This window comes from Oncorhynchus tshawytscha, linkage group LG18 (assembly GCF_018296145.1).
Source record: "Oncorhynchus tshawytscha isolate Ot180627B linkage group LG18, Otsh_v2.0, whole genome shotgun sequence".
In the NCBI taxonomy this organism is placed as follows: Eukaryota; Metazoa; Chordata; class Actinopteri; order Salmoniformes; family Salmonidae; genus Oncorhynchus; species Oncorhynchus tshawytscha.
This window is the reverse complement of record NC_056446.1, coordinates 18627258-18653716: the sequence shown is the minus strand read 5'-3', so window position 1 is coordinate 18653716 and position 26459 is coordinate 18627258. Positions and strand designations below refer to the sequence as shown.

The following is a 26459-nucleotide window of genomic DNA, read 5'->3' as shown; positions in this document are numbered from 1 at the left end:
TGAGGGTTCGGAGTTACATACCTAAGTCGACTGTATGTACATACAACATAGCTGGAGGCTAGATGTACTGAAAGTAGGCCTAGTCGTGCTGTAACTGTGTATAACTAAGAAACCTTCAAAAGAATGCATGTCATTTCAATAGTGAACATAAGTGTGACAAAGGGAAAGGACATGAATCATACTGGTGAAATAAGAATTGTCTACAGTCACCAACGGCCTATTGGAGAATTTGAAAGTCACAACACTATAGGCCATTGGCTGAGGTTTAAGCCTCGCAGGCTAGTGGCCAGCTATCCACTCAGCACTGCAGTCAGTCAACAACTAGAGAGTACCTGGCCGGGCAGGCAGAAAAACACAGCTGTTATCAAGGATCACCGTGGCCATGACAAGCTCGTAAAGGTTAAACACGTTTTCAATCTGAGACATGGAGACAAACCTAACGGCCGCCAACACACGGGCTACACCGGGAAGCAGAAGGTGTTACGTTACAACAAACATGAGCATGTGTCTACTAAACATTCTCTGGAAGGAAAACGGGAAGGCTTGAAACAGAAAGTATCCTTGCCTGGCTTTCAATGTAGGACTTTGATAGTATCCACTGCTGGTCAAATCAAATTTATTTATATAGCCCTTCGTACATCAGCTGATATCTCAAAGTGCTGTACAGAAACCCAGCCTAAAACCCCAAACAGCAAGCAATGCAGGTGTAGAAGCACGGTGGCTAGGAAAAACTCCCTAGAAAGGCCAAAACCTAGGAAGAAACCTAGAGAGGAGCCAGGCTGTGTGGGGTGGCCAGTACTCTTCTGGCTGTGCCGGGTGGAGATAACCGAACATGGCCAAGATGTTCAAATGTTCATAAATGACCAGCATGGTCAAATAATAATAAGGCAGAACAGTTGAAACTGGAGCAGCAGCATGGCCAGGTGGACTGGGGACAGCAAGGAGTCATCATGTCAGGTAGTCCTGGTCAGTTATATTTTGCTATAATCCTGTGCCATACTCACAAGTTCCTTGCATCAGTAAGTGACCGAGAAAGGCCATTGAAATGTGGCTTTACAACTAGATTATCTGGCCTTTTCAAACCTCATTGTTTTAAAATGACATAACTGGGCTGGCCTTAACTTCTTATGGCTGCAGGGGCAGTATTGAGTAGCTTGGATGAAAGGTGCCCAGAGTAAAACAGCCTGTTCCTCAGTCCCAGTTGCTAATATATGCATATTATTATTAGTATTGGATAGAAAACACTGACGTTTCTAAAAGTGTTTGAATGATGTCTGAGTATAACAGAACTCATATGGCAGGCAAAAACCTGAGAAGAAATCCAAACAGGAAGTGAGAAATCTGAGGTTGGTCAATTTTCAACCCAGGCCCTATTGAATTCACAGTGGGATATGGATTAAGTTGCACTTCCTAGGGCTTCCACTAGATGTCAACTGTCTTTACAAACTTGAATGAGGCTTCTACTGTGTTGTGGGGCTGAATAAGAGCTGAATGAGTCAGGTTACTGGCAGAGAGCCATTTCCTGGTCACGGGAAATAGAACTTTTTGAAGTTTTATTTCCTGGTCACGGGAAATATAACTTTTTGAAGTTTTTGCCCGAAGTTATGCTGGACCTGCATGAGCGTTTGGATATGTGTACCTAACGCCCTAACAAAAGTAGCTACTTGGACATAAATAAATGGACATTATCGAACAAAGCAATAATTTGTGGAACTACGATTACTGGGAGCATTCTGATGAAGATCAAAGGTTAGTGATTAATTTTCTCTCCATTTGTGCTTTTTGTGACTCCTCTCTTTGGCTGGAAAAATGGCTGAATTATTCTGTGAGTTGGTGGTCATCTAACAATCGTTTGTGGTGCTTTCGCTGTAAAGCCTTTTTGAAATTGGACACTGTGGTGGGATTAATAACAAGATTACCTTTAAAACGGTATAAGATACATGTATGTTTGAGGAATGTTAATTATGAGACCGCTTGTTTTGAATTTGGCGCCCTGCACTTTCACTGGCTGTTGTCATATCATCCTGTTAAAAGGGATTGAGGCCCTAAGAAGTTAACCAAACCCAATCAAAATACTTCTACAAGGGAATACCAGGACATAATTCAAGGATTTCAGTCATATTGATCAATGGCATGGGTCTAAAATGCAAGGCTGAACTGGGACACTCAGTCCAGTCCTGTGATTCACTTTCCCTGGCTGGTGATGAGGGGACAGTGGACGCTGAGTAAGGGCAGAATCACATAGAATTTCAAATTAACAGAGTTAAGCTAGTCAAAAGGATGGATTGTTTGTGCTTGGTGACAGCTTGGCCATCCTGGGACTCAAGAGGGCTTTAGAATTAGCCTGTGTTCTGAAGTAGAACCAAGCAGGCTGCTTACTCACTGTGAGGAGACAAAAAGGTCCCCTTAAAAAAAATGCATGACTTAATGTTAGTAATGGCTTGTATGGTTATTCATAGCTGGTGGTGAATTCAAATCAAGCAACGATATATTGCGCATAGCCTTCTTCCCAGACACCATTTATGGGTCTGATATTCTGATATTCTCTTTATAAACCAGGGCGCATAGAAATCAGTAAATTGTGTCAAAGCCATAGATCAAATGGTTCTTCATATATTAGAGAAAACACTAACTTCAAGGACGTCCTCGCTTGAAACAAGGTCACCGTAACGTTGTCATTTATTTGGCAACAGAGTAACAACTGCATACTAGCCAGCCAGACTACCCCTGTATTCACACCACACATAGTGCCTTCAGAAAGCATTCATAGCCCTTGACTTATTCCACATGGTTGTGTTACAGTTCACTGAGATGGGCGCAAAATCTATCAATTACTGCTTGACTAAAACAATCTTAGCCGACCAACAGCCTAACGACCAAACAATCGACCAGTTGGCTAATTGGGGTCAGTCATAGAAGAAACTACAAGCGGTTTTGCCAAAATCTGTAATGACTGAAGGAATTTCAAGAGTTACCATACTCGGTCACAGTGATGGCTCTCGTACTTCTATAGGTTAGTATCGATGTTCAGTAGTACAATGTAGAAGGTTTTATAGAAGGGTTTGTAAACAGTACTCAACAGAATGCAATGATTTGACATACGCAACATCAGAGAGGGCCTGACTACTTTCTGATAGAGAATTCAGGGAGAGTGCAAAACCTGCCGCCCGTAATAAAACGAAGTGTGCTGTGGTAAACTGCAGCGGCAGCTACAATCCTGTAGATGATGTTGCCATAGTCTACAGCCGGTAGGAACATCAACTGAATGATCTGCTTTCTATTAAGCGAGAGACTCATGGTTTTTTTTCAAAAAAAATTTTAACAGAAAATGTATTGTCTATCCAAATGCCCAGATATTTGTAAGCAGGGACACAATCAATTTGGGCACTAGCCAAGGTAAAGATGCCTAAATCTTTAGCCATTCAATGTTCATTTAAGGTCAATTACTGTTTTTTGTAAGACAATGAAAGCAGTCTGTAGGTCAGACAGAGCCTGATCCACATGCACTTTGGTATTCAGAGAAGGAATTTGTTTGTGTCAATGGGCGATACCATGCCAGCGTAGATGAAAAGTGCGTCGGATCTCAGATTGGTTATGGTAATTCTCACAGAAACTTCATTGGGAGGAAGGATGTTTGAAATGCTTCAAGTTTGCATCTCAAATAGTTCTTAAAAATCTTAATTAAAGTGGCCATTTTTAGACCTATACATGCCTCCTGTAAATCCCTATGATCCGTGAATGATACACACAATATCTTGGTGTCATACTCCATATAGTGTGCTCTAACATGTAGAGTATGTCTAGATTCTGAAATACAATCTCACATGAATTGATACAACATTAATATGAATATTAAAAATGACCCTTTTTGATCTTGTTAATTTTAAGACGTAACAATTGGTGATGCAATGATGACATTTTTGGCCGATATCCGATATTTTCCTTGCCCCCCCCAAAAATCGATACTGATAAACGCTATTTCAAATTTTAGTGGCCTTTGAAGTATTCTAGTTCAGTTAAATAGGTCACACACACACAGACGCAGCGGTCTAAGGCACCGCATCTCAGTGCAAGAGGAGTCACTACTTTCCCTGGTTCGAATCCAGACTATCACATCCAGCCGTGATTGGGACTCCCATAGGGCGGCGGACAATTGGCCCAGCGTCGTCCGGGTTTGGCCGTCATTGTAAATAAGAATTTGTTCTAAACTGACTAGCCTAGTTAAATAAAGGTTACACACACACACACCAAAAAGTTATTTTGTTGGCATTTACGTATGTCCCCATTACCATTCAAACATAATCAAAGCCTATTTCTTTCGCTTACTTGCTGTGCTGTTTTGTTCATTTGTTCAGTCATTTCATTCTCAACCAGGATTTCTATGGAATGCCATTTGGGTCTTTACGTGTTAAAAGAATATACTATGACGTGTCAATTAAGCTTGTTGACCAATCAGGACCTGAATATGACTGCACGTCACATAATTTAACGCGTTCATTAAATTTTAACGTAGTTATTACACAATCACTATTTGTGTATTTCATATGTCACGATTCATCGATACGTATGATGCTGGTAAAGTTGTCTCGTGCACCTACAGTGCTAGTCATTACAAAAAGCTAGCTAGCTTATGGATGCAAACAATGTTCTTCCCCCAAAAACATAGCAAAACGACAATCTGTTTCAGTTAGCTAGCTAACTAGCTATGTGTCATCATCGAAAATAACCCTAATTTATAAGACCGTTCTTATTTGATTAATGGTGGTCGGACCCATCTATGTAACAATACGGATTAGCCATAACAGTGGACTTTGCGGGTAGCCTTCAAAATAAAAATATGGCATATTTCTACTATTGGTATTATTTTGCATCACTGCATACTTTTACTTTGGAGGCAAACTGCAAATTCCACTATTGTGCCTAGCTTCACAACACATTACTCAGTCCGGTCGAGCCTCTCTAGCTAGATGAAGCTAGCTGGCTGCTTATAACGTTAGCTTTGGCCAACAGGGTTAAGTAGCTGGCTAGCTATTGATTTTCATGAACTAAAGTTTCAATAGGCGAACAACAAGTGGTAACCTAGCTAATACTTACTCACAAGGATTCCTAAATCACTGCTAAGAATAATGAAAATGACTGCAGTTTCTATTGGTCATTGTTTTCAGGCTGGTTGTATTGGTGCTAGCTAGGTACCAAGCTAAAGCTAGCTACCCCAGAAGTTGTGGTCGAACAAATGCTTTATTACCAACGCGGTATTGAAAACCCATCGTTTCTGGCCTGTGTTGGCAGACTTCTTTGTACAGCTTTGAGAGTGCTAAATCGGTATCGGTGTTGAAAAATCATAAATCGGTCGACCTCTACCTTCTAGGCAGAGTTGCAAAGAAAAAGCCATCTGACTGACCAATAAAAAGAAAAGATTAAAATGGGGAAAACAGACAGTGGACAGAGGAACTCTGCCTAGTTGGCCAGCATCCCGGAGTCACCTCTTCACAGTTGACGTGGAGACTGGTGTTTTGCGGGTACTAATTAATGAAGCTGCCAGTTGAGGACTTGTGAGGTGTCTGTTTCTCAAACTAAACACTAATGTACTTGTCTGCTTGCTCAGTTGTGCGCCGGTGCCTCCCACTCCTCTTTCTATTCTGGTTAGAGACAGTTTTTACTGTTCTGTGAAGGGAGTAGTACAGAGCGTTGTCAGAGATCTTCAGTTTCGTGGCAATTTCTCACATGGAATAACCTTCATTTCTCAGAACAAGAATAGACTGACGAGTTTCAGAAGAAAGTTATTTGTTTCTGGCCATTTAGAGCCTGTAATCGAATGCACAAATGCTGATGCTCCAGATACTCATCTAGTCTGAAGGCCAGTTTTATTGCTTCTTTAAATCAGGACAACAATCTTCAGCTGTGCTAACATAATTGCAAAAGGGTTTTCTAATGATCAATTAGACTTTTAAAATTATACTCTTGGATTAGCTAACACAACATGCCATTGGAACACAGGAGTGATGCTTGCTGATAATGGGCCTATGTAGATCTTCCATTAAAAATCAGCCGTTTCCAGCTACGATAGTTATTTAAAACATTAACAATGTCTACACTGTATTTCTGATCAATTTGATGTTATTTTAAATGGACAATTTTTTTGCTTTTCTTTCAAAAACAGTGTATACCAAAACGGTGTGTGTTATATAGGTATGCTCATCAGCTTTGACATTGGTTTTGCACACCGATTCAAATACGTTCACCAATATATCATGCATCCCTAGTAACAATATACTCTACAAGTACCTACAATTTCCAGTGTGCTTGCTGCTAGTTCGGAAGTTCTGATACATTTTATGAGCACCCACAATACAGTGAATGGGAAAATGGATTCAAAGCAAACTGCCTCTGCTGATTTGCTGAATGTGCAATCCGAAAAGGAGAGCCGTGATTGGTTAATTACCTATAATGTCAATTTCTATGTATAAAATGGGTCCTAGTTTGAAGAGTATATTTTCAGACCCTGTGTGTTCACTGACATTCAGATAAGCTGTCCAGCTACTCTGATAAAACGTAGCTAATGTCATCTAGCTATGTCACGTTTCAAGGCAGCAGAGTTTACTCAACTTCCCGTTATAGCTATACATCCTGTATGGAAGATATCCATATTACAGGGAACTAAACTAGAGAGTTAAGGCATATTTTTTTTTAGATATCCAAACGTCTAAAAAGAAGCCAAATAAAAAAAAGGTTAATTTTGAGAAATTAATATTTCATGTTGAATAAATGATTGTGAATAGATTCTGAAATACGACTTGACATACTCAATTTTTTGGGAGCACACAATAAGAGTATAATGACACCAAGATGTCTGTATCATGTACAGATCATAGGGTTTTACAGGAGGCATGAAGGCTTATAGGTCTAAAAATGGCCACTTCCATCATAATTTTCTCAAAAATAGTTTGTGACACAAATGTAAAAAGTATGCATGTCAAACATCCTTCCACAAAATGAAGTTCCTATGTGAGAATTGCCAGAACAACCGGATACCAAAAATATTCCGTCTACGCTGGTGTATAATTGCGCCAATCTCTTGCAAAACATTGGTAATATTCTAAGGTACAGTTTATTATGAAATAGAAGAGCTAATCTAACTGAAGATATTTTTTCGCAGTAGAAAAAGTTATTCTCCATGTGTGCAGTTCATATTCACCTGCACTAATATCCAAAATTACAGTGCATTTGGAAGTTATTCAGACCCTTTTTCCACATTAATATGTTGCAGCCTTATTTGATAACTGTTTAATTATAAAAAAAATAATATCATATTTACATAACTATTGAATAACCTTTTACTCTGTACTTTGAAGCATCTCTGGCAGCGATTACAGCCTAGAGTATTCCTGGGTATGATGCTACAAGCTTGGCACACCTGCATTTGGGGAGTTTCTCCCATTCTTCTCTGCAGATCCTCTCAAGCTCTGTCAGGTTGGATGGGGAGCGTCACTGCACAGGTATTTTCAGGTCTCTCCAGATATGTTAGATCGGGTTCAAGTCCGGGCTCTGGCTGGGCCACTCAAGGACATTGAGACTTGTCCCGAAGCCAATCCTGTGTTGTCTTGGCTGTGTTCTTAGGGTCGTTTTCCTGTTGGAAGGTGAACCTTTGCCCCAGTCTGAAGTCCTGAGCGCTCTAGAGCAGATTTTCATCAAGAATCTCTGTACATTGCACCGTTCATCTTTCCCTCAAGCCTGACTCGTCTCCCAGTCCCTGCCACTGAAAAAACATCCCCAAAGCATGATGCTGCCACCACCATGCTTCAACGTAGAAATGGTGCCAGGTTTCCTCCAGATGTGACACTTGGCAGTTAGGTCAAAGAGTTCCAGAGAATCTTGTTTCTCATGGTCAGAGTCATTTAGATGCCTTTTGGCAAACTCCAAACGGGCTGTCATGTGCCTTTTACTGAGGAGTGGCCACTACCATAAAGGCCTGAATGGTGGAGTGCTGTAGAGATGGTTGTCCTTCTGAAAGGTTCTCTCATCTCCACAGAGGAGTTCGTGGTCACCTCCCTGACCAAGGCCCTTCTCCCGATTGCTCAGTTTAGCCAGCGGCTTCCTCTAGGAAGAGTCTTGGTGGCTCCAAACTTATTCCATTTAAGAATGATGGAGGCCACTAATTACATTTTCATACCCTTCCCCAGATCTGTGCCTCGACACAATCCTGTCTCTGAGCTCTACAGACAATTCCTTCGACCTCATGGCTTGGTTTTTGCTCTGACAACTGGGGGACCTTAGACAGGTGTGTGCTTTTCCAAATCATGTCCAATCAATTGAATTCACCACAGGTCGACTCCAATCAAGTTGTAGAAACATCTCAAGGATGATCAATGGAAACAGGATGCACCTGAGCTCAATTTCCAGTCTCAAAGGGTCAGAATACTTAAGTAATTAAGGTATCTGTTTGTTATACATTTCACTTTGTCATTGTGGGGTATTGTGTGAAAAATGAGGAAAATAATTGAATCCATTTTAGAACAAGGCTGTAATGTAACAAAATGTGGAAAAAGCCAACGGGTCTGATTTTTTTCTGAATGCACTGTAACTCACCACAATTTTCCTATTGTTCCTGCCAATCTAGGAACCCACGTGCTGCCTAGCTCTGCACATCAACAATGGCCTCTTCACCAAAAATCAACGTGAGACATTTCCTCTGCAGCTATGACTGGATATGATTGCACTAGGTCACTGCTTGCTCTATTGGTCACATTGATAAAAGCAACAGTTGATAAGAATACTTGCCAGAAAAGTTACAAACCATTAAAATAATGCAGAAGTTAACAATCCAATCAAGCAAACTGTCTGCTTTGCAGTACGCCATTTACAGCCTGTAACGTTACTGTACGATTCAATGTCTTATCATTAAAGTCATGCAGCCACAATACTGTCAAGTATACGACTTAAACAACTTTCAGTTGAAAAGCTAACTGCAGGCCATAAACAGAGCCTCACACTGTACCGAGTAATTGCATAGCAGCCTATCCACTTCATTTCAGTAACACAGTAAAGGACAAACTGTAATAATACAAATAATAAGGTAAAGCAGGCCATTAGCAGACACACTTGTAGGTATCCTCCGCTTTGAAAATAACCAGGCATGTGGTGTGCATGTGTCACAGCTGTCGCTGGTACAGAATTGTGTTTACGGGCCAGCAAGCGCCTCTTCTAGCCCTTCGTGACCGTTGAGAGCTTTGTCCTTCAGGCAAAACTACCAAAACAGTGGAAACGATTCTTCTTCATGTTCACTCTGCCCATTTACTTTCTCAAAATACACACGTCATTCACTTCTACAAGCTGATTTAAATATGCGGACATTTTGCGTGAAAGTTTGATGCCTGTAGTTACAGGTTGTATTGCTTAAATTTTTTTGTAAGATTTATACTGCATCATGAGTTAAAATGTTTGGATTTCATCAGATTTGCATTCAATCTCAGTGCAATGTCAGTAAACTAACTAACTACACTTTTCAGACATGCTGTATTCACTGACATTCGGATAGCTATCCAGCTAGTTACTCTGATAACATTAACGTTAGCCATAGTTTAGCTAGGTCACGTTAAGGCAGATGAGACGCATCGTTTTTTCACCAATGCACTGCCCAAATTGTCAACCCAGGAAGAAGCAATATGTATTAATTCCATTATTCCAAGCACCATACTTGTCATAAAAGAAAAAACCCACTTACCGCCAGTAATTACGAATGTCTGGATTTATTTTCAATGCTATGCAGCCTCGTCCCCTAACAGTGTGTCGTCTTCCACCATGAGGTCAACGCTGTTTACCAACTCAGAACCGTGATTGTCAAAGGCATTTTACACCGCCTCTGAACATCTTCTATTGGTCGTGTCCTGAGCGAGGCGGTCTGTTTTGGAGAGGTGGTGGCTGAATACTGATCTCTCATTGGTCAATTGTCAAAGAAAAGGTTGTACTCTCCAATGAAAAGTCAGATTCCTGTTATAAGGGCGGTTTTTAGCTGTGGTTTCCACTAGCTCGCACAAGCCAGAACCTCGAATTTGCCTATATCGTGAAAATGTATGAAAAAAAGAGACCAGGGTTGGGCATAAGGTTAGCAGTGTGGTTAAGGTTAGATTTAAAATAAATGTTTAAGAACAGAAAGAACAGGGATTATGAGATTGTGGCTGTGGTAACTAGTGACGACCCTTATAAATAAGCTACATTGTAAACATGTACAACATTGTATACATGAGACTCCACGACGTGAATAGTGTGATATTTAAAACAATAGCTAGACCTGCTCTATCATGTGTCAAAAAGTCCCAGTTCACAAACTAAATGTGGCTAATAGAGAGTAACAAATCAAAGATGATCAGTTACTCTTATGAGTTATATTACAGAAATATCGTAGTAGAGCATAAAATTATATACCCGGTTGGTTAGTGATTTTTTTAAAATAATTTTAAAAAGACATGTGTTTTATGTGAATTTTTACTGCCACCTACTAGTATTTTTTTCAAAAGTTTTCCTCTTATAAAAACGTTTACACATTTGCTGTATCAATATCAGTCACGCGATGGCGTACGTGACTGGCAAATTACATCACCTGTGGAAAATATAGGCTAGCGAGAAAGGACTTGAATAATTTATAAAAGTGGATTACACTTTTTCATTTGCTTGACCTCACTTCTCATTCAGTTCATATTTGTATGTAGTATATTTATAGTGTTGCATCATCTGTATCTTTTTTTATGCAGTAGCCATAACAGTTGATTGATAACCATATTAATAACCAACATGTTGATTGATAACCATATTGATCATAGGAAATTATATCAGTTGAGAAATGAATTCACAGGCCCTCTCCTGGCATCTAATTTCTTTATTAGATCATTCACAGGATAAAGTCACCCTCCATGACATATATTGATAAAAATATACTTAAATGAGAGACCATGTACAGTGCACTTTACTTGACATTTGACAAATGTATAACCACCAACATCTGCATAGGTCAGGGATGGATATAGATTTTTCTTACTACCTCAGTAAACAACAGATCTGGGTAGTGCCTCGCAGCCATAGTTTTTCCATGTGATTGGTCTTTATTGACACACAGGGCTATTATCTCAAAGTTCACCTCAGGATTTCCCTCCTTATGGGGTCTAGAAAGTACTAATGATGTTGATGTCTGTGTATGACAGACACACCCATTATACAGTTAATTTCTGACTACTTGTAAGGTAAACATGACACAGACTCAGTTGTAGGGAACACTGAGGTTACACATACACGCACACACGCACATGCACCCCCCACACACAAACACAAACAGGTACATATACAAACATTCACCCCCCTTTTGTTTTACTATCCTTGTGGTGGACCAATCAATTGATTCCCATTCAATCTTATTTTCCTTACCCCTAACCCTAAACCTAATTGTGACCTTAACCTTAAACCTAACCCCTAAGCCTAAAATATCCTTTTTCCTTGTGGGAACTGTTGAAATGTCCTCACTTGTCCAAATGTTTTCTTGTTCTACTATCCTTGTGAGGACTTTTTGTCTCAAGGATAGTAAAACCACACACACACACACACACACACACACACACACACACACACACACACACACACACACACACACACACACACACACACACACACACACACACACACACACACACACACACACACACATATGCAAACATTCACACCACCCCCTCCCCCAAATGATCCAGTGTTTATATGCTGTGTTTTAATACAATCTTTCTGTCTTAGCAACAGAGACTACTATTATTAAGCTGTTTCACTGAAGTAAACACCACGGTAGATCTGTGACTATGTGTCTAAAGCTTGTGTAAATCTTCCCCCTTTATTAACTTCATAAAAGTGTCTGAGTTGTGTGGGGCTGCACGCTGGACATTGTGCATTAACAGACATGGTTAAATGCTGAAAACACTAAAATGGTCAAACATGAGGCAATCATTTTAATTTGAGGGCCACAATGACCTAACCTGGTCTGAAATCTCAAGGGACTGGAAAGTTAATTTTCATACCAACTATCAGGGAACCAGGCTCATTCAAATCAGAAAGGCCACTAGCATTTTCCATCCAGTTTAGTATGCCAGCTGACACACTTCCCTCCCTTCTACTAAATGGTCATTGGTCATTGGTTTGTCCTCTGATCTACACAATCATGAGCTAGAATTTTAATGGGTGAGTAATGACTGCTTTACAGCAAATGACTGATTGAATTTTACGAAATAGATAAGTTAGTATGTGAATTTCACAGAGATCTGTTTCACACTCATTCTGCACAATGCTGTTTGAAGGGTCATACAGAGGCTTCCAAAAAGGTTCAAATGGTTATTGATATCACATTGAGTAACATAAATTATAAATTAATTATAAATTTTTCAAATAACAATTGTGAGAAAAATGTTTTACAACTTGCCTACAAGACAGCAATGTATAATTATTAATGTATGGTCTGATTTGGTTGATAAAGGCCATTAGGGAAATTAACACTTTCCCCTAGAGCCATGTAAATAGCAATATGCTAAAGATATGCTAAGAGCAGGGGCAGGAAGTGATAGTCTCAAGTAAAAAAAGGCAAATATTTACTGTAGGTAGTCCTATAATATTATATAATATTTCTTCAATAAAACGTTTGCTTTAAAATCTAGAATAAAGTAAATAAAACACTGTTTGATTGAACAGTGATCAATTCTCCATAAAGTTATAAAATGTCGTTGTAGTGACAGGTAGCATTTCACGGTTTGTGGCTATACAATGTAGAACAAACATGCAGAATGTGATGTGACTATAATATCAGATCACTAATATTACTAAAATGGTATATTGTTTTACATTATCGTTCATTATTATGATCCTGGGTTTATTGAATAAATGTCACTCCAATTAAGTTTTATTATGTGATGACCCAATTCAGATGCACTAGCCCAGCCAAAAACACAACCCAAAACAACGTCGGTTACGTTTCAACCTAAGGCTGTTTGCGTATCAAGCTTTTTTCTTCCCTGCTAGGCAATTGGGAGAAAAGCTGTTTGTTGCGTAGTAATGACTGTCTGTGTCTACTTCCTTCCTGCTTTTTGTAGTAGCCTACACTAAGCAAACAACAGCCTAGTAGCCTACTACGCCGAAGCGAGGTGTTGAAGAACTCAAAGGGTCATAAGAGCAAGTATTTTGGACACGCAGCGGGAGAAAAAGTTAATTTCTGGGAGAACTGGCGTTCCTTTTTTGCCTGTCCGGAAATAAGAAGATTGCGTGTTGTGTGAAGTTCGCTCAACAGGTATTGAATGTTCTGAGACGCGCTGGATAGCACTTTGTGCTGTACACATTCTCATCGGCTTTGATGGTTGGTCGGACAGCCACCCGTTCGATATTTCAGAACTCATAGAGGGGTTTCTATTAGGACGAGGTGTCTGTTAGTACAAGGTAAGACACTCATCTCCAATGAGTCTGTTTGGAGTCTTTTTTTAAACTTTCCAAGCAAATTGTCGGAATGAATTGAATTGCGTTGGTAAAAGCTATTTAGATAAAACGTTCTTTATATAACAGCTTTTTAGCCTTTATTTACAACCACGCTGCTCACCAAGATAGAAATGTGAAAAATGAACAAGTGATATGAGGTACTGTTGTATTTTGCTATTGACAACAAAGGAAAAAGCAAACCGTTTTTGTTGTTACAATGTATCAACAATTTTGGAACTCTGTTACAACAACTGTAAGGATATAGCCCAGATACTGCTGATGATAATGATCATAATAATATCATTAATAATAACAATAATACATATATTTATTATTATTGCTATTGTATCAAAGAAGGTCAGAGAAAATATTACTAATGATAGTTGAGGCTAATAAACTACTGCACTTTTTCTCTTGGTTTCTTCTTGTTATTAGATGAGCTAAACTATTGATGTGGATTTGCTAAAGAATGCCATGATGGTTATGATCCAAACCCAGTAAGCATTTTATAACAATGGCAAGTTGAGCTTGCAGTAAAGCTCACATGCAGCTATAGATTACCACGTGTTTGACAGAGATATGTAGTTATTGTACTGGAGAGAATCTGCTTTATGTCATATGAACCAATTATTGTCAAAGTTAAACAATATATATAAATTAAACAAAACAAACTTGTAAATCATTGAATATTAGTTCAATCAAGTCCCAAATGAAATACAGCCACCGCAGTCCATTTATTGTACGGACTCGATTTATCTTTGGCAAATCCTCATGTTTTTTTTTCTTTTATTTGCGATGTTTGCATATGTATTATTTTTTGTTGCCCGGTCATACAAAGAGAGACAATAATTTGAGTTAGTCAATGCTGACTAAGTTCCAGGGAGGTGATGGAGAGGTCATGGGAACCATCACAGGTTCTACTCCCTCTATAGAGGCTGGAAGTGCTACTTTGCCTCTGAGAGGTGTGGGTCTGACTGGGAGAGAAAGACACTAAGTAGTTGGTCAGAATTTGACCTGTCCCCAGGCACCTGGCCAAAGGCACAGGGGTGTCCCTGTGAATGCCTGTTAAATAAATGTAACCTTTATTTCTCTAGGCAAGTCAGTTAAGAACAAATTCTTATTTACAATGACGGCCTGCCGGGGAACAGTGGGTTAACTGCCATGTTCAGGGGCAGAACAACAGGTTTTGATCTTGTCAGCTCAGGGAGTCAATCCAGCAACCTTTCGGTTACTGGCCCAACACTCCAACCACTACGCTACCTGGCTAACATCTCCTGCCTGGCTCTCCTCCTCCTCTCTGCCTCCAGATGGTGGGGACTGGGGAGGCTTGTGTGGGGAGCCACACTGCAGCTGTAATTCAAGCATTATGCCACATGTTAACCAACATTTCAGTTTGAGGTGAACAGTAGTATTTTCTATAAGGTAATAAATTGTTGTTCCATGGTGTGCCAGTGTAACAATGTAGATCTACTGTGGGCTTGTGCAGAATATAGACAAGTGTGCCATTTTCAAAGCAACTAAAACTCATTTAGAACCATTCATAGGAAAATCCAAAGCCCAACTCTGTCTGGTAAAGTATACAGGGAATAATTTTGAAATGTTAAGTCAATGTCTTGTTTGTGTAACATACATTCAGCAGGGATGATGATTTTCTGGGTTCTGATCTAGGGTGCCCTTTAAACAATACTTCTTAAATGTCTTGCATCAGCTCTTTTCCCTTAAAAGGGAATACTTGATGTGTTCTTCTCTCCCCCCTGCCCCCTGATACACTAATCTTGCAGTATTTCATATAAATGTAGCTTATACTTCATCTTTCCTTCTATCTTTTATGTTTATTATGATTCACATATTTTCCAGAGACTCTAGTCACTGCAGTTAACCTACAGTAACTGTTTACAGTAACAGTATCCCACTAGACAAACACTGGTTGAATCAATGTTGTTTCCACGTCATTTCAATGTAATTACATTGAACCAACGTGGAATAGACGTTGAATTGACATCTATGCCCAGTGGGATACTTGTTTCTAGATCCCTACATTTGAGCTCAGTCAGGATATGCTTACTCACTCTCAAAATAGCCTACAAGCCTTGTTATGGGATTATTTGTTTTGACTGTTTTGTGTCACAGGTTAACTAAACCAACGTTATGTGATATAAAGATTCAGGAATGCAGTCAAAGTATTATGCTATTAATCACATTTCTGTCTCACTGAAGCATAGACATAAATGGCCGTGTAGATGTTCTCCTTCAGAAGCATATGTTTTAGGTATTTGGAATACACTTTGTATTTTGTCCAGCAGAAGACTTAAAACTGTATTTCCTCAAACGCTGCTGGACCTCATTCGCAGATAAAATGTGGGGGCTGCCCTAGATTAAAAAGAAAACTGAGTAGACAAGCACGTCATAAAAGAGCAAGGCCAAATAGCCGTATCATTCCATTTCAGGAACATGTAGTTTACGGTAGAGAGCTACAGTGAATCTCTCTCTAAGACTAATGGCAACAAGTAAATCTATTCTTGTGTCTCATTACCTACAGTACATTTTAAGTAACAAAAGTTAAACTCTGGGTATTTTCTTAGCTAGAGAAAAAGCAAACACTTTACTATTTCATGCAACATTGATTTGTTTCTTGTATAGGCAAGTAATCCGCCTTGCCTTGGGAAGGAATGCTACCTTTGTGAGGGATTTGCTGGGTGATATTTTTAGAACAAAATGAAAGCTACACACTCATTAGTCCACACTCTACAGTGTGGGAAATAAGCTTTATTCTCATTAAAATGCACGTCATATAATTTCAGCCTTTATTGAAGCTTTTACTGACTATGTTTTGTTTTTCCTCTCCAACAACTCTCCTCCATAGAAGATTCAGCAGGAAATTCCACCTCTCTTTTCACATACCCCACCAAATGCTATGGTGGTGTGTAGATGCCAGAGCACCAACCAGGACTAGAGCTAGATGGGAGAACATACTGACAGTACGAGTCTGATACTATGGCTGCTTATGCCCTGAGCAGTCTGATTATGATGAATAGCAACAATCTGAAGAGTGAGAGCAGCCCTCGGACTGGGAGGCCTGTGCTCCCTGTGCCAGACCGCTCCACCTACTGCCAACTCCTGGTGACTGGGGGCCCCTACAGCCCTGGCAGCCTGAGTCCTGGCTCCCCTGGGGGCTCCTTCGTCTTTCCCCCCTCTCCAGGCCCCAGCAGCCCCAGGGCCCGCTCCCCTTGCCGCCACCCTGATACCCTGGGGGTGATTGTGGGCAACCGTGTCCGCCGACTCAGCAGCAACGGAGATGATGAGGCCCCAAACGGGGAGGTGAAGCGCACAGTGCAGCTCCTGCAGATCCACCGGGAGCTCCTGAATGTGGAGGTCAACAAGAAGGTGGGTCTGTTCGAGGCCCAGATCTCTGGCCTGCGCACCCAGGTTCAGAACGCTGAGATCCAGCGCAGTCCTAGGGCCCCGCGCAGAACCGGCCCAGCCTCCCAGGCCAGTCAGCCCACACAGGTGCCCACACTCAACCCCCCACAGAGAGACTGCTCTCCAAGCATTCCCAAGGAACTCCAGAATGGGAAATTGTGTCTCCGCTTGGAGCAGGGAGTAACGGGGAATGGCAGAATAGAAAATAGCACGGCTGACCCAAATACAGAACAGGGAAGTCTGCTTGTGAAGAAATCAGCAGAAACTTGGTCCCAAGCTGACAGTTCAGCAAGCAGTCACTCCCCAAGTTCACTGAGGATTGGCAGCTTCTTGGCAGGCAGTGACAGTGAGCACCCTGTGGAGAGGGCCCAGACCTGCCTGACAAAGGCAGGAACGGAGCCAATGGAAACCCAGCTGCAAGCAGCCTCGGCATGGGCTGACAGAGAGGGGAGCTGCCCAGAGGTGGGGACCACCATCCCAGCCGTCATAGTAACGGACCACGGGATGGAGGCCCAGGGAGAAGGCTGTGATCTGAGCAGCGAGCCCCAGCACAGCCCCAGATCATCCCGAGCCCTGAGGAAGCTGTCCTCCTCCTCAGCCTCTTCCACAGGCTTCTCCTCCTCCTGGGAGGAATCAGAGGACGACATCTCCAGCGACCCGGAGAGAGCCGAGGGACTGTCACCTGCCCTCCTTAACACCCAGCAGAAAGCTGTGAGTAACTCATTTTTATTAAGGAACAAACTCATTCATTATTTAGTCTGTCACTAGTCAATGTATCTTCTCTTTCACATTGAATGGGTAGATAGATAGAAATCTAATTTTACCCAAAACATTTGGTTTATTGTTCAATGAAATAGGGACTGAAGTTAATAATTCAAGTTTTAAGAAAGCTTTTTAGGTAATTGGGAAATTCTGTTTCGACACATTTAAGTGACATATGTAGGTCCGTGACACTCCCATCTCTAAATTAACTTGTAAGTTTGCTAGAGGGCCTCTCTTCCTCAAGTTCTTTGTCACACGGCGCTCTTGCAACAAACCGATCCGCTTCCTCCCTGAATAACGGTTGACATTCTCACTAACAAAGGTACTTCTGTGTCCCGTTGTCAACCTCAGAGACTCTGACCGCTGTTGGACTTTCTTCAAAGAGAAGGCTTCTGGCGTGGTTTATATATGAGGGGATGTGTATACAGGTGTAGGATCTTCATATGACCAGTTTCTCACAGCAGGAAAATAATCCTGCAGCAACAGGAAATGCAAATGATTGTGTGGATTATAATTAATGGCCATTTTTGTGGGTGTTGACACATTTTCAGTTAGGGCAAATAAAGTCTGAAATATTTAGGGGAAATTACAAACTTTAGAAGCCTTTTAAACCTAAAATACATTACAAGTTGGCATTTCCTACTGTTCAGGAAATTTCTTGCAACAACAGGATGATCAATTTAAGATCTTACATCTGTACGTTAAGGGAAGAGTTTGCTTTAAAACAATGCACCAGGATTTGCTTACCCTAAGTGTTAGGACCAATAAATGTAATTAGTGGTGAGTGTGCTACTGCTGGGAGGTCTGAGATATTAATTACAATATACCTCGGAAATCATCTGTGAGAATTTGTCATCTCATTAAAACCTCCTTGGCCTGTCTACGTCTGACTCTGACTTTATGTCTGAGATGCGTCACTGATTACCGCCATCACAGTGTTGTGTTGCTGGGTTGCAGCTGGAGCACACACACAGACACAGGCCTCCAGTGGCAGACTAAAGTGGCAGGATGAGGATAATGTGCTCCACATGCTGTATGGGACGTGTGCCAGGAGATCCATGTGATGTCTTGTCTGGGATAAACAAGTAAATCAGAGGGAGAAAACACTTCATTGTGCCCATCTGGGCTGACCATAGCAAACAAAATAAATATATGAATGCAGAGCACAGCCACAAGGCCTAGATGGCCCAGATAGCCTTGAAGTTAAGTGAATGGAACTGTGCTGGTTTTGTGAAGGCTGTTTACACTGTAATTGATTTGGTTTGGGGAGGAATGTGTTGCTTTTATGTATCCATGACAGGGAGGCAGTCCTCTTTTACTGGCCTATGTCTGAGGAAAGTGTGAATCCCAGAAAAAGAGAAAATACACTTAGCAAGCTACTTGATGATGATAGATGGCAGAACCATTACCCAGGAGACCTCTGCTTATTATTGAGCGATATTATCTTGACCTTAATGATACACTGATCTGTAATTGATATATTGCAGTGAACTCAGATTGGTGGTTAAGGTGTTTGGAGTGCAGACAGGAGAAATTGACCCAGCTGGAAAGGGCATATTTTATTTTATAATGCCATTTTTTGCTACTTTCCAATTAGTTCAAGATAACTGGGTATAAATAGTAGGTTTCTGGAGTCTATTGGCTATAGTTTATACTTACTTTTCACAGTATTCTCTTATAAGGAATTAGTTATATGTGGGTCGTTTCACCAATTAGGTGCCTTTGGAGTAGTGTAACTTGTTGAGATTGTTTTTGTTGCTTTATTTCACCTCATTTTATCATTCAGTCATAAAAAGCACATTCCCATCTCAAGAGGTCAAAAAATATATACTATAGTAACTGCCTATTAAGTGCCAATTAAAGTTGACCATAACAGGTTTGACTAGTTCCTCTTAAATCATCCATAAATCCCCTTGTGACAGGGGAAATGGAAGCTTATTTTGTGCAACAGGGATGGGCAATTGAATGCAAGCGTCACAACAAAATGTTGATCGTTAAAACATTTCTAGCCTTTCTTATCTATGGGTAACAGGATTACTGTGTTATGTTCAAACCGCTCAGGTTTCCACCACAAAACACCAGAAAATGTCCAAAAAGAGTAGAACCAGCTCACCTGCTTTTATACTGTGATTTGACTATTAGATGTTCAATGTTTCTTTTGAAAAACAAATATTTAAAAAGGAATAGTTTCACCATATTAAAACGAGAGTTCAGTTCATGTAACAAGGTTGACCTTGGAATGAGGGACAGGTTTTTTTTTTCCAACTTTAAAATCAATCAGTAATAACATTAAATACATAATCATCTTTGGAAATTACTTTGTCAAAGCAGCAAAATAACTAGGGCTTTACAGTCATGGTGAAAACTTGGATAAATGTTGGGGTCAAGATCATAAAGTCACAGAGGATGCAGAGTGAATGTCAAAATGCTGCATTTTGGAACTCTTGCAAGTCTATTCATATAGAAAATCTGACTTATTGAATTGACCATGTGGTCTATATTAAATGTAGACTCCGCGAAATGACGTTGCCATATGTGCAGCACCGAAGATATTGAGATGAGCGAGACGGAAGACTTTGCTCTCACACATTGTATCTGCAAAAGTGTATGGGTTCTCTTCACATTGTTCCAGCGTGGTAGCCACGGAGACGTTAAACCTCGCGCTTCAACACCTTAAGTTGTTGTGGAAATTGACATTATGAATGTCCCTAGGCAGGTAGTGTTGTTTACACACAGACTGAAAACCTTCTAAGCACTTCAACATGTTCTAGCATCTGCCCCCTTCCTTTCTTAGTCACAGCAGTAGATTACACCAAAGTGATGGCAAATACCTTAAGTACAATACCAAACCATAGCCATGGGAAGTAGGGTGCTGATTGTGCTGCAGAATCCACAGAATCTTTCATTTGTATTATATATATATATATATATATATAGCATGTCCTGCGTTGCATATAATCGATGAGGTGCGCATTCACAAAAAAGGACTATTCCAACGTGTACCTAACCATAAACATCAATGCCTTTCTTAAAATCAATACACAAGTATATATTTTTAAACCTGCATATTTAGTTAATATTGCCTGCTAACATGAATTTCCTTTAACTAGGTAAATTGTGTCACTTCTCTTGCAACAGAGTCAGGGTATATGCAGCAGTTTGGGCCGCCTGGCTCGTTGCGAACTGTGTGAAGACTATTTCTTCCTAACAAAGACAGCCAACTTCGCCAAACGGGGGATGATTTAACAAAAGCGAATTTGCGAAAAAAAGCACAATCGTTGCACGACTGTACCTAACCATAAACATCAATGCCTTTCTTAAAATCAATACACAAAGGTATATATTTTTAAACCTGCATATTTAGCTAAAAGAAATCCAGGTTAGCAGGCAATATTAACCAGGTGAAATTGTGTCACTTCTCTTGCGTTCATTGCACGCTGAGTCAGGGTATTTGCAACAGTTTGGGCCACCTGGCTCGTTGCGAACTAATTAATTATGACATAACATTGAAGGAACAGCAATATTTAGACTTAGGGATGCCACCCGTTAGATAAAATACGGAACGGTTCCGTATTTCACTGAAATAATAAACGTTTTGTTTTTGAAATGATCGTTTCTGGATTCGACCATATTAATGACCAAAGGCTCATATTTCTGTGTGTTATGTTATAATTAAGTCTATGATTTGATATTTGATAGAGCAGTCTGACTGAGCGATGGTAGGCAGCAGCAGGCTCGCATTTATTCAAATAGCCAGCAGCTCTTCGCAATGCTTCAAGCATTGAGCTGTTTATGACTTCAAGTCTATCAACTCCCGAGATTAGGCTGGTGTAACCGATGTGTAATGGCTAGCTAGTCAGCGGGGTGCGCGCAAATAGCGTTTCAAACGTCACTCGCTCTGAGACTTGGAGTAGTTGTTTCCCTTGCTCTGCATAGGTAACGCTGCTTCGAGGGTGGCTGTTGTCGATGTGTTCCTGGTTCGAGCCCAGGTAGGTGCGAGGAGAGGGACGGAGGCTATACTGTTACACTGGCAATACTAAAGTGCCTATAAGAACATCCAATAGTCAAAGGTATATGAAATACAAATCATATAGAGAGAAATAGTCCTATAAATACAATATAAACTACAACCTAAAACCTCTTATCTTGGAATATTGAAGTCTCATGTTTAAAGGAACCACCAGCTTTCATATGTTCTCATGTTCTGAGCAAGGAACTTAAACGTTAGCTTTTTTTATATGGCACATATTGTACTTTTACTTTCTTCTCCAACACTTAACAAGCATTATTTAAACCAAATTGAACATGTTTCATTATTTATTTGAGGCTAAATTGATTTTATTGATGTATTATATTAAGTTAAAATAAGTTTTCATTCAGTATTGTTGTATTTGTCATTATTACAAATTCAAGCAAAAAAAAATGGTCCAATTAATCGGTATCGGCTTTTTTTTTTGGGGTCCCCAAATAATCGGTATCGGCATTGAAAAATCATAATCGGTCGACCTCTAGTACGGTTGCATTTTGGCTTTGTTTAGATGGATGAAACCAGTGGGCAGCATACAGACACCACTGGCTACAGACCTACCTTAGAACTACACAGCTGCAAGTAAGATCTATTTGTTTAGATGATGGAGCGCAAAATATATGTAAATGACGTCATCATTTCCTCAATCAACGTTTGTACTGACAGCCTATTGAATAACCTATCACGGCTCCCCAACCCTGTTCCTGGCGTGCTAAAGTCCTGTAGAATTTCACTCCAACCCCAGTTGGAACTAACCCGATTCATTTGATAAACCAGCTAATTATTAGAATCAGGTGCGCTAGATTAGGGTTGGAATGAAAACCTACAGGATGGTAGCTCTCCAGGAACAGGGTTGGAGAGCCCTGTAGAAAACATGTATACAATGCATCTTCCAATTGCAACGTCTGCCAATGCTCACACATATTGTCTCAAGAAAATGTTATACAGTGCATAGCAAAACATTCTAAAAACCTTTGTCATTATGGGGTAGTGTGTGTAGATTGCTGAGGGAAAATGTATTTAATCCATTTTAGAATAAGGCTGTAATGTAACAAAACTTGGAAAAAGTCAAGGGGTGTGAATACTTTCCGAAGGCACAGTGTTTTTAGTACCCTCCAACACAAAGTTAGGCATACCTAATTTCAAAATAGGCCATCATCACTGTCAATCATGAATGATAATGATTTACGTTTTACCGGTGAAACTGCATCTGCATGCCAAACATTTGATTGATCTCAATCAGTTTCATGCATTTCGATCTTCTTGAATTACTGTTTCATGATCGAATTAGAGCAGATGATGTTAACAAACTATTAAACGTTCTTGTATTTTGTTTCAATCAAAGCATAATGTATATCCTGCATAGTGGCTCTGAGTTTTGGCACGTGATCATTTTTTGGGGACTATTCAGCTTCAGCTAACCATCCTAAAATGTCATTAGAAATGCGGTGTTTTGGTGGAACAGTAATGTTATAGGCCTGCTATGCTGTTCGGTTCTGTTATATTAAATTCTAATTCATCGTAATGTGATCTTGCGAGACATTGCTTCAGCTTTGATCTAACTTTACTAAACGAGCACCATTGTGAGAAGTGATTATCTTCTGTAATAATGATAATAATAATTATAATAATAATAAGTGATGAGGGCTATTAGGTGGAGGCAACAGATCTTGATGAGTGTTATTTTACATGATTGGAGCACCCATCGTGGTTCTAAAAGGACTGCATTATATAAACTTTGATTTGATTAGCTTGAACACATGGTTACAATATACCCGATTACAGAATAAAAGAAAACAGAGAGCTGAACTATGAATTCATATAATTTATTTGCAGATATTTAATCATCAAATCAATGGATGAACATAAGTAGTGACCATAAATCATTACTACGTAGAATTGCAAGAAAATTTGTTTTAAAACAGCCATAAAATGTAAAGACCACAGCCGGACAGGAGAAGCAGGTACGGGGAGTCAAACGTTTATTCAGGAACAGACAAAGAACATGACAGGAGCAGTGTCAGCACACGGTTAAACAAGGACATATGACAAACATCAATCCCGAAGCAGGGAACAGAGCTAGGGAACAGACAGATATAGGGAAGGCAATAACACAAGTAATAGAGTTCAGCTAAGTCCAATGAGCGCAGATGCGCGTGACGGGGAAAGGCAGGTGTGCATACTGATGGTGGCTTGATTGCGTAATCCTGGGGAGCCTGGCGCCCTCGAGCGTCAGGGGGGGGAAGAGCGGGAACAGGCGTGACAGTACCCCACCCCCCTAGCGTCCCACCTGGGGGAGCCGGCCGAGACATGGGCGCTGGGCGAGCCGGCTGGGGGTAAACTCCCGACGAACTGGCAGGGGTGTGGGAGCCTGGCGAGTCGGCTGAGGCATGGGAGCCTGACGATCCGACTGAGGCATGAACGCCTGTCGATCCCTCTGCAACGTGGAAGCCGATGATCCGACGGAGACGTGACAGTCTGACGAGCCGGCAGGGCGAACAAGACCTGGTGATCCGGCTGAGGCCCGACGTGGGATGGGCGCCTTCCGAGCCAACCGGGGCAAGGAAACCTCTCGAGCCAGCTAGTGCGTGGAAGCCCGACGAGCTGGATGGGCACCCCCGGTTCCATCTGCGGCGACCCAGAACCAACGTCTCCACCAACCGGAATACCAGTACTCCCCGATGCTTCGTGTGATGGCTTTGGGATTCTGTAAGGACCGATGCCAGACAGGAGATGCAAGTACGGGGAGTCAAACATTTATTCAGGAACCTGACAAAGAACACGACAGGAGCAGCGTCAGTACACGGGTAAGACAAACATCAATCCCGAAGCAGGGAACAGAGCTAGGGAACAGACAGATATAGGGAAGGCAATAACACAAGTAATAGAGCTGAGTCCAATGAGTGCAGATGCCCATGACAGGGATAGGCAGGGGTGCGTACTGATGGTGAGTCGATTGCGTAATCCTCAGGAGCCTGGTGCCCTCAAGCGCCAGGGGGAGGAAGAGCGGGAACAGGCATGACAATAAAATCAAGCTTTTGGTGTGGTGTATTCATGCATCTCAATAAACTAGAACCTAAAAACATTATTACCTCCAACTTGGCCCAATTCATATTTTCAATTTCCCACCCTGACATAGCCTACCTTAACGGGCCCTGCGTCTCAACCAATAGTCAATATAGGTTAAAGATCCAAAGCAGAGCTACAGCAACTTGGGCTTTACAGTGGGCACTCTGGTTTGCGTGTCCTCTGCAGAATGGTGCAGCTGTGACCAAATGGTCACATATCGTTCTGGGTTCCACTGCGCAAGAGCAGATCGGTGGAGTTTTATAAACATCAAGGCAGACAGGTGATTTTTTTCTTCTTTTTTTCTATACGTTCTGAAGTTGTCAAGCCTCCAATGGGCCTCTGCATTGCACACATGTAGCCTACAGTTATTCATAATTCACCATAAGGAAGGGAAGAAACCACTATTTACCTACCTCTAGGCTGCTGTAGTCTACATATTTATTTGGTTTGTCATTGTATCGTTTTTCCTGAAATTTGTGGTAATTAAATAGAATTTATTTAGAATTTATCCCCAAAAAATGTAATGCTCCCCCAGCACTACGTATCTGATTACTTGTGAAGCTAAGGCAGCTGCACTGCACTATTTCATCAATAAAAATATATATTTTGTGGGGAGAAAATTATTTGTCGCAAGCCACCTTCCCCCCTCCCCCGCAAATAAAATCGCAGCACCCCCGACCCCGAACTACTTCCCGTGGCTATGCACCAAACCTATTGTAAGATGCCTCTTTAGTCAGGAGCCGTCTGCTCTGCCTCCAATGAGGTTTCCCAATCCCAACAACAAAAATAAAGCAAGTTTATCACTAAACAGTATCAGTCAAAAGTTTGGACATACCTAGTACTCATTCCAGGGTTTTTCTTTATTTTTTACTATTTTCTACTTTGTAGAATAATAGTGAAGACATCAAAACTATGAAATAACATATATGTAATAATTTGGTAACGAAAAAAGTGTTAAACAAATCAAAATATATTTTATATTTGAGATTCTTCTAAGTAGCCACCCTTTGCCTTGATATAGTAGGTTTGTCCAAACTTTTGACTGGTACCGTATATATGGCCTATTATATATTTGTTACTAAATAGTCATTATAGCTCTATTGTTTATATTATCAAGCATTCAGATGGCTTTTTATAGTCTGGATGCAAATCTAATGCTTTAGCCAAGTTCTTTGTTATGGGTTATTGAGCTTATTAGGAAGGGGTTCTCTGGGCTGCGGGCACTGTGACACCCATCTGGAACCATGTCACGGTGGTGTCTCCTTTTCCTGTGTCGACCAGAGGAGGGAAGAGCCCTGCGCGCTACAGCACAGTGTAGCCTTGCTAGAACTGCAGTGCAGATGATGCAGGCTTGCGGTTGCCTGTTGCAACAGGCACAATAACAAGTGCCCAGGGGAGCTGCTGTCTACAATGTGGTGCAGTCAGGTGTTTCTCTAGCGTTGTCAAAAAGTTGTACGGTGGTTCAATAACATTAGTCATTAGTTGGACTGACTGTTGCAGTCCAACTAGCTCCCTGTTGTCCGAATTATCTATCCAAAATATTATTACTCACGTGATAGAATATATACATATTTGAATGATATCTTTGTCTTGGGCTGTGGCCAGTTGTTTTTTTCTAACATCCGGCTTTATATTTTTCTGTGAATTGAAGTTCACGTCAAGTCCAGGGATAGTCCTGCATGGCCAGACTCAG

The 26459-nt window shown here is 40.8% G+C and overlaps 2 protein-coding genes across 6 annotated transcripts in view; one reads left to right on the top strand and one right to left on the bottom strand.

Moving 5' to 3' along the window:
- The window catches only part of LOC112217350 (atypical kinase COQ8A, mitochondrial-like), a 37333-nt gene extending 27462 nt beyond the window's left edge, over positions 1-9871 (bottom strand). For all 3 annotated transcript variants that reach the window (XM_042300771.1, XM_042300772.1, XM_042300773.1), the window contains exon 1: positions 9722-9871. The gene's annotated coding sequence lies outside the window, so the exon portion shown is untranslated. The remainder of the gene's footprint in view (positions 1-9721) is intronic.
- A 3161-nt stretch (positions 9872-13032) lies between these two features.
- itpkb (inositol-trisphosphate 3-kinase B) overlaps positions 13033-26459 on the top strand; it is a 48069-nt gene continuing 34642 nt past the window's right edge. Inside the window, exons 1-2 of one of the 3 annotated variants that reach the window (XM_042300770.1) lie at positions 13033-13306; positions 16352-17619. In XM_042300770.1, coding sequence (XP_042156704.1) covers positions 16483-17619 — 1137 coding nt within the window. In that variant the 5' untranslated portion in view covers positions 13033-13306; positions 16352-16482. Of the gene's footprint in view, positions 13453-16351; positions 17620-26459 lie in introns of all 3 variants that reach the window. The other 2 variants (XM_042300769.1, XM_024377582.2) reach the window with 2 other exon arrangements.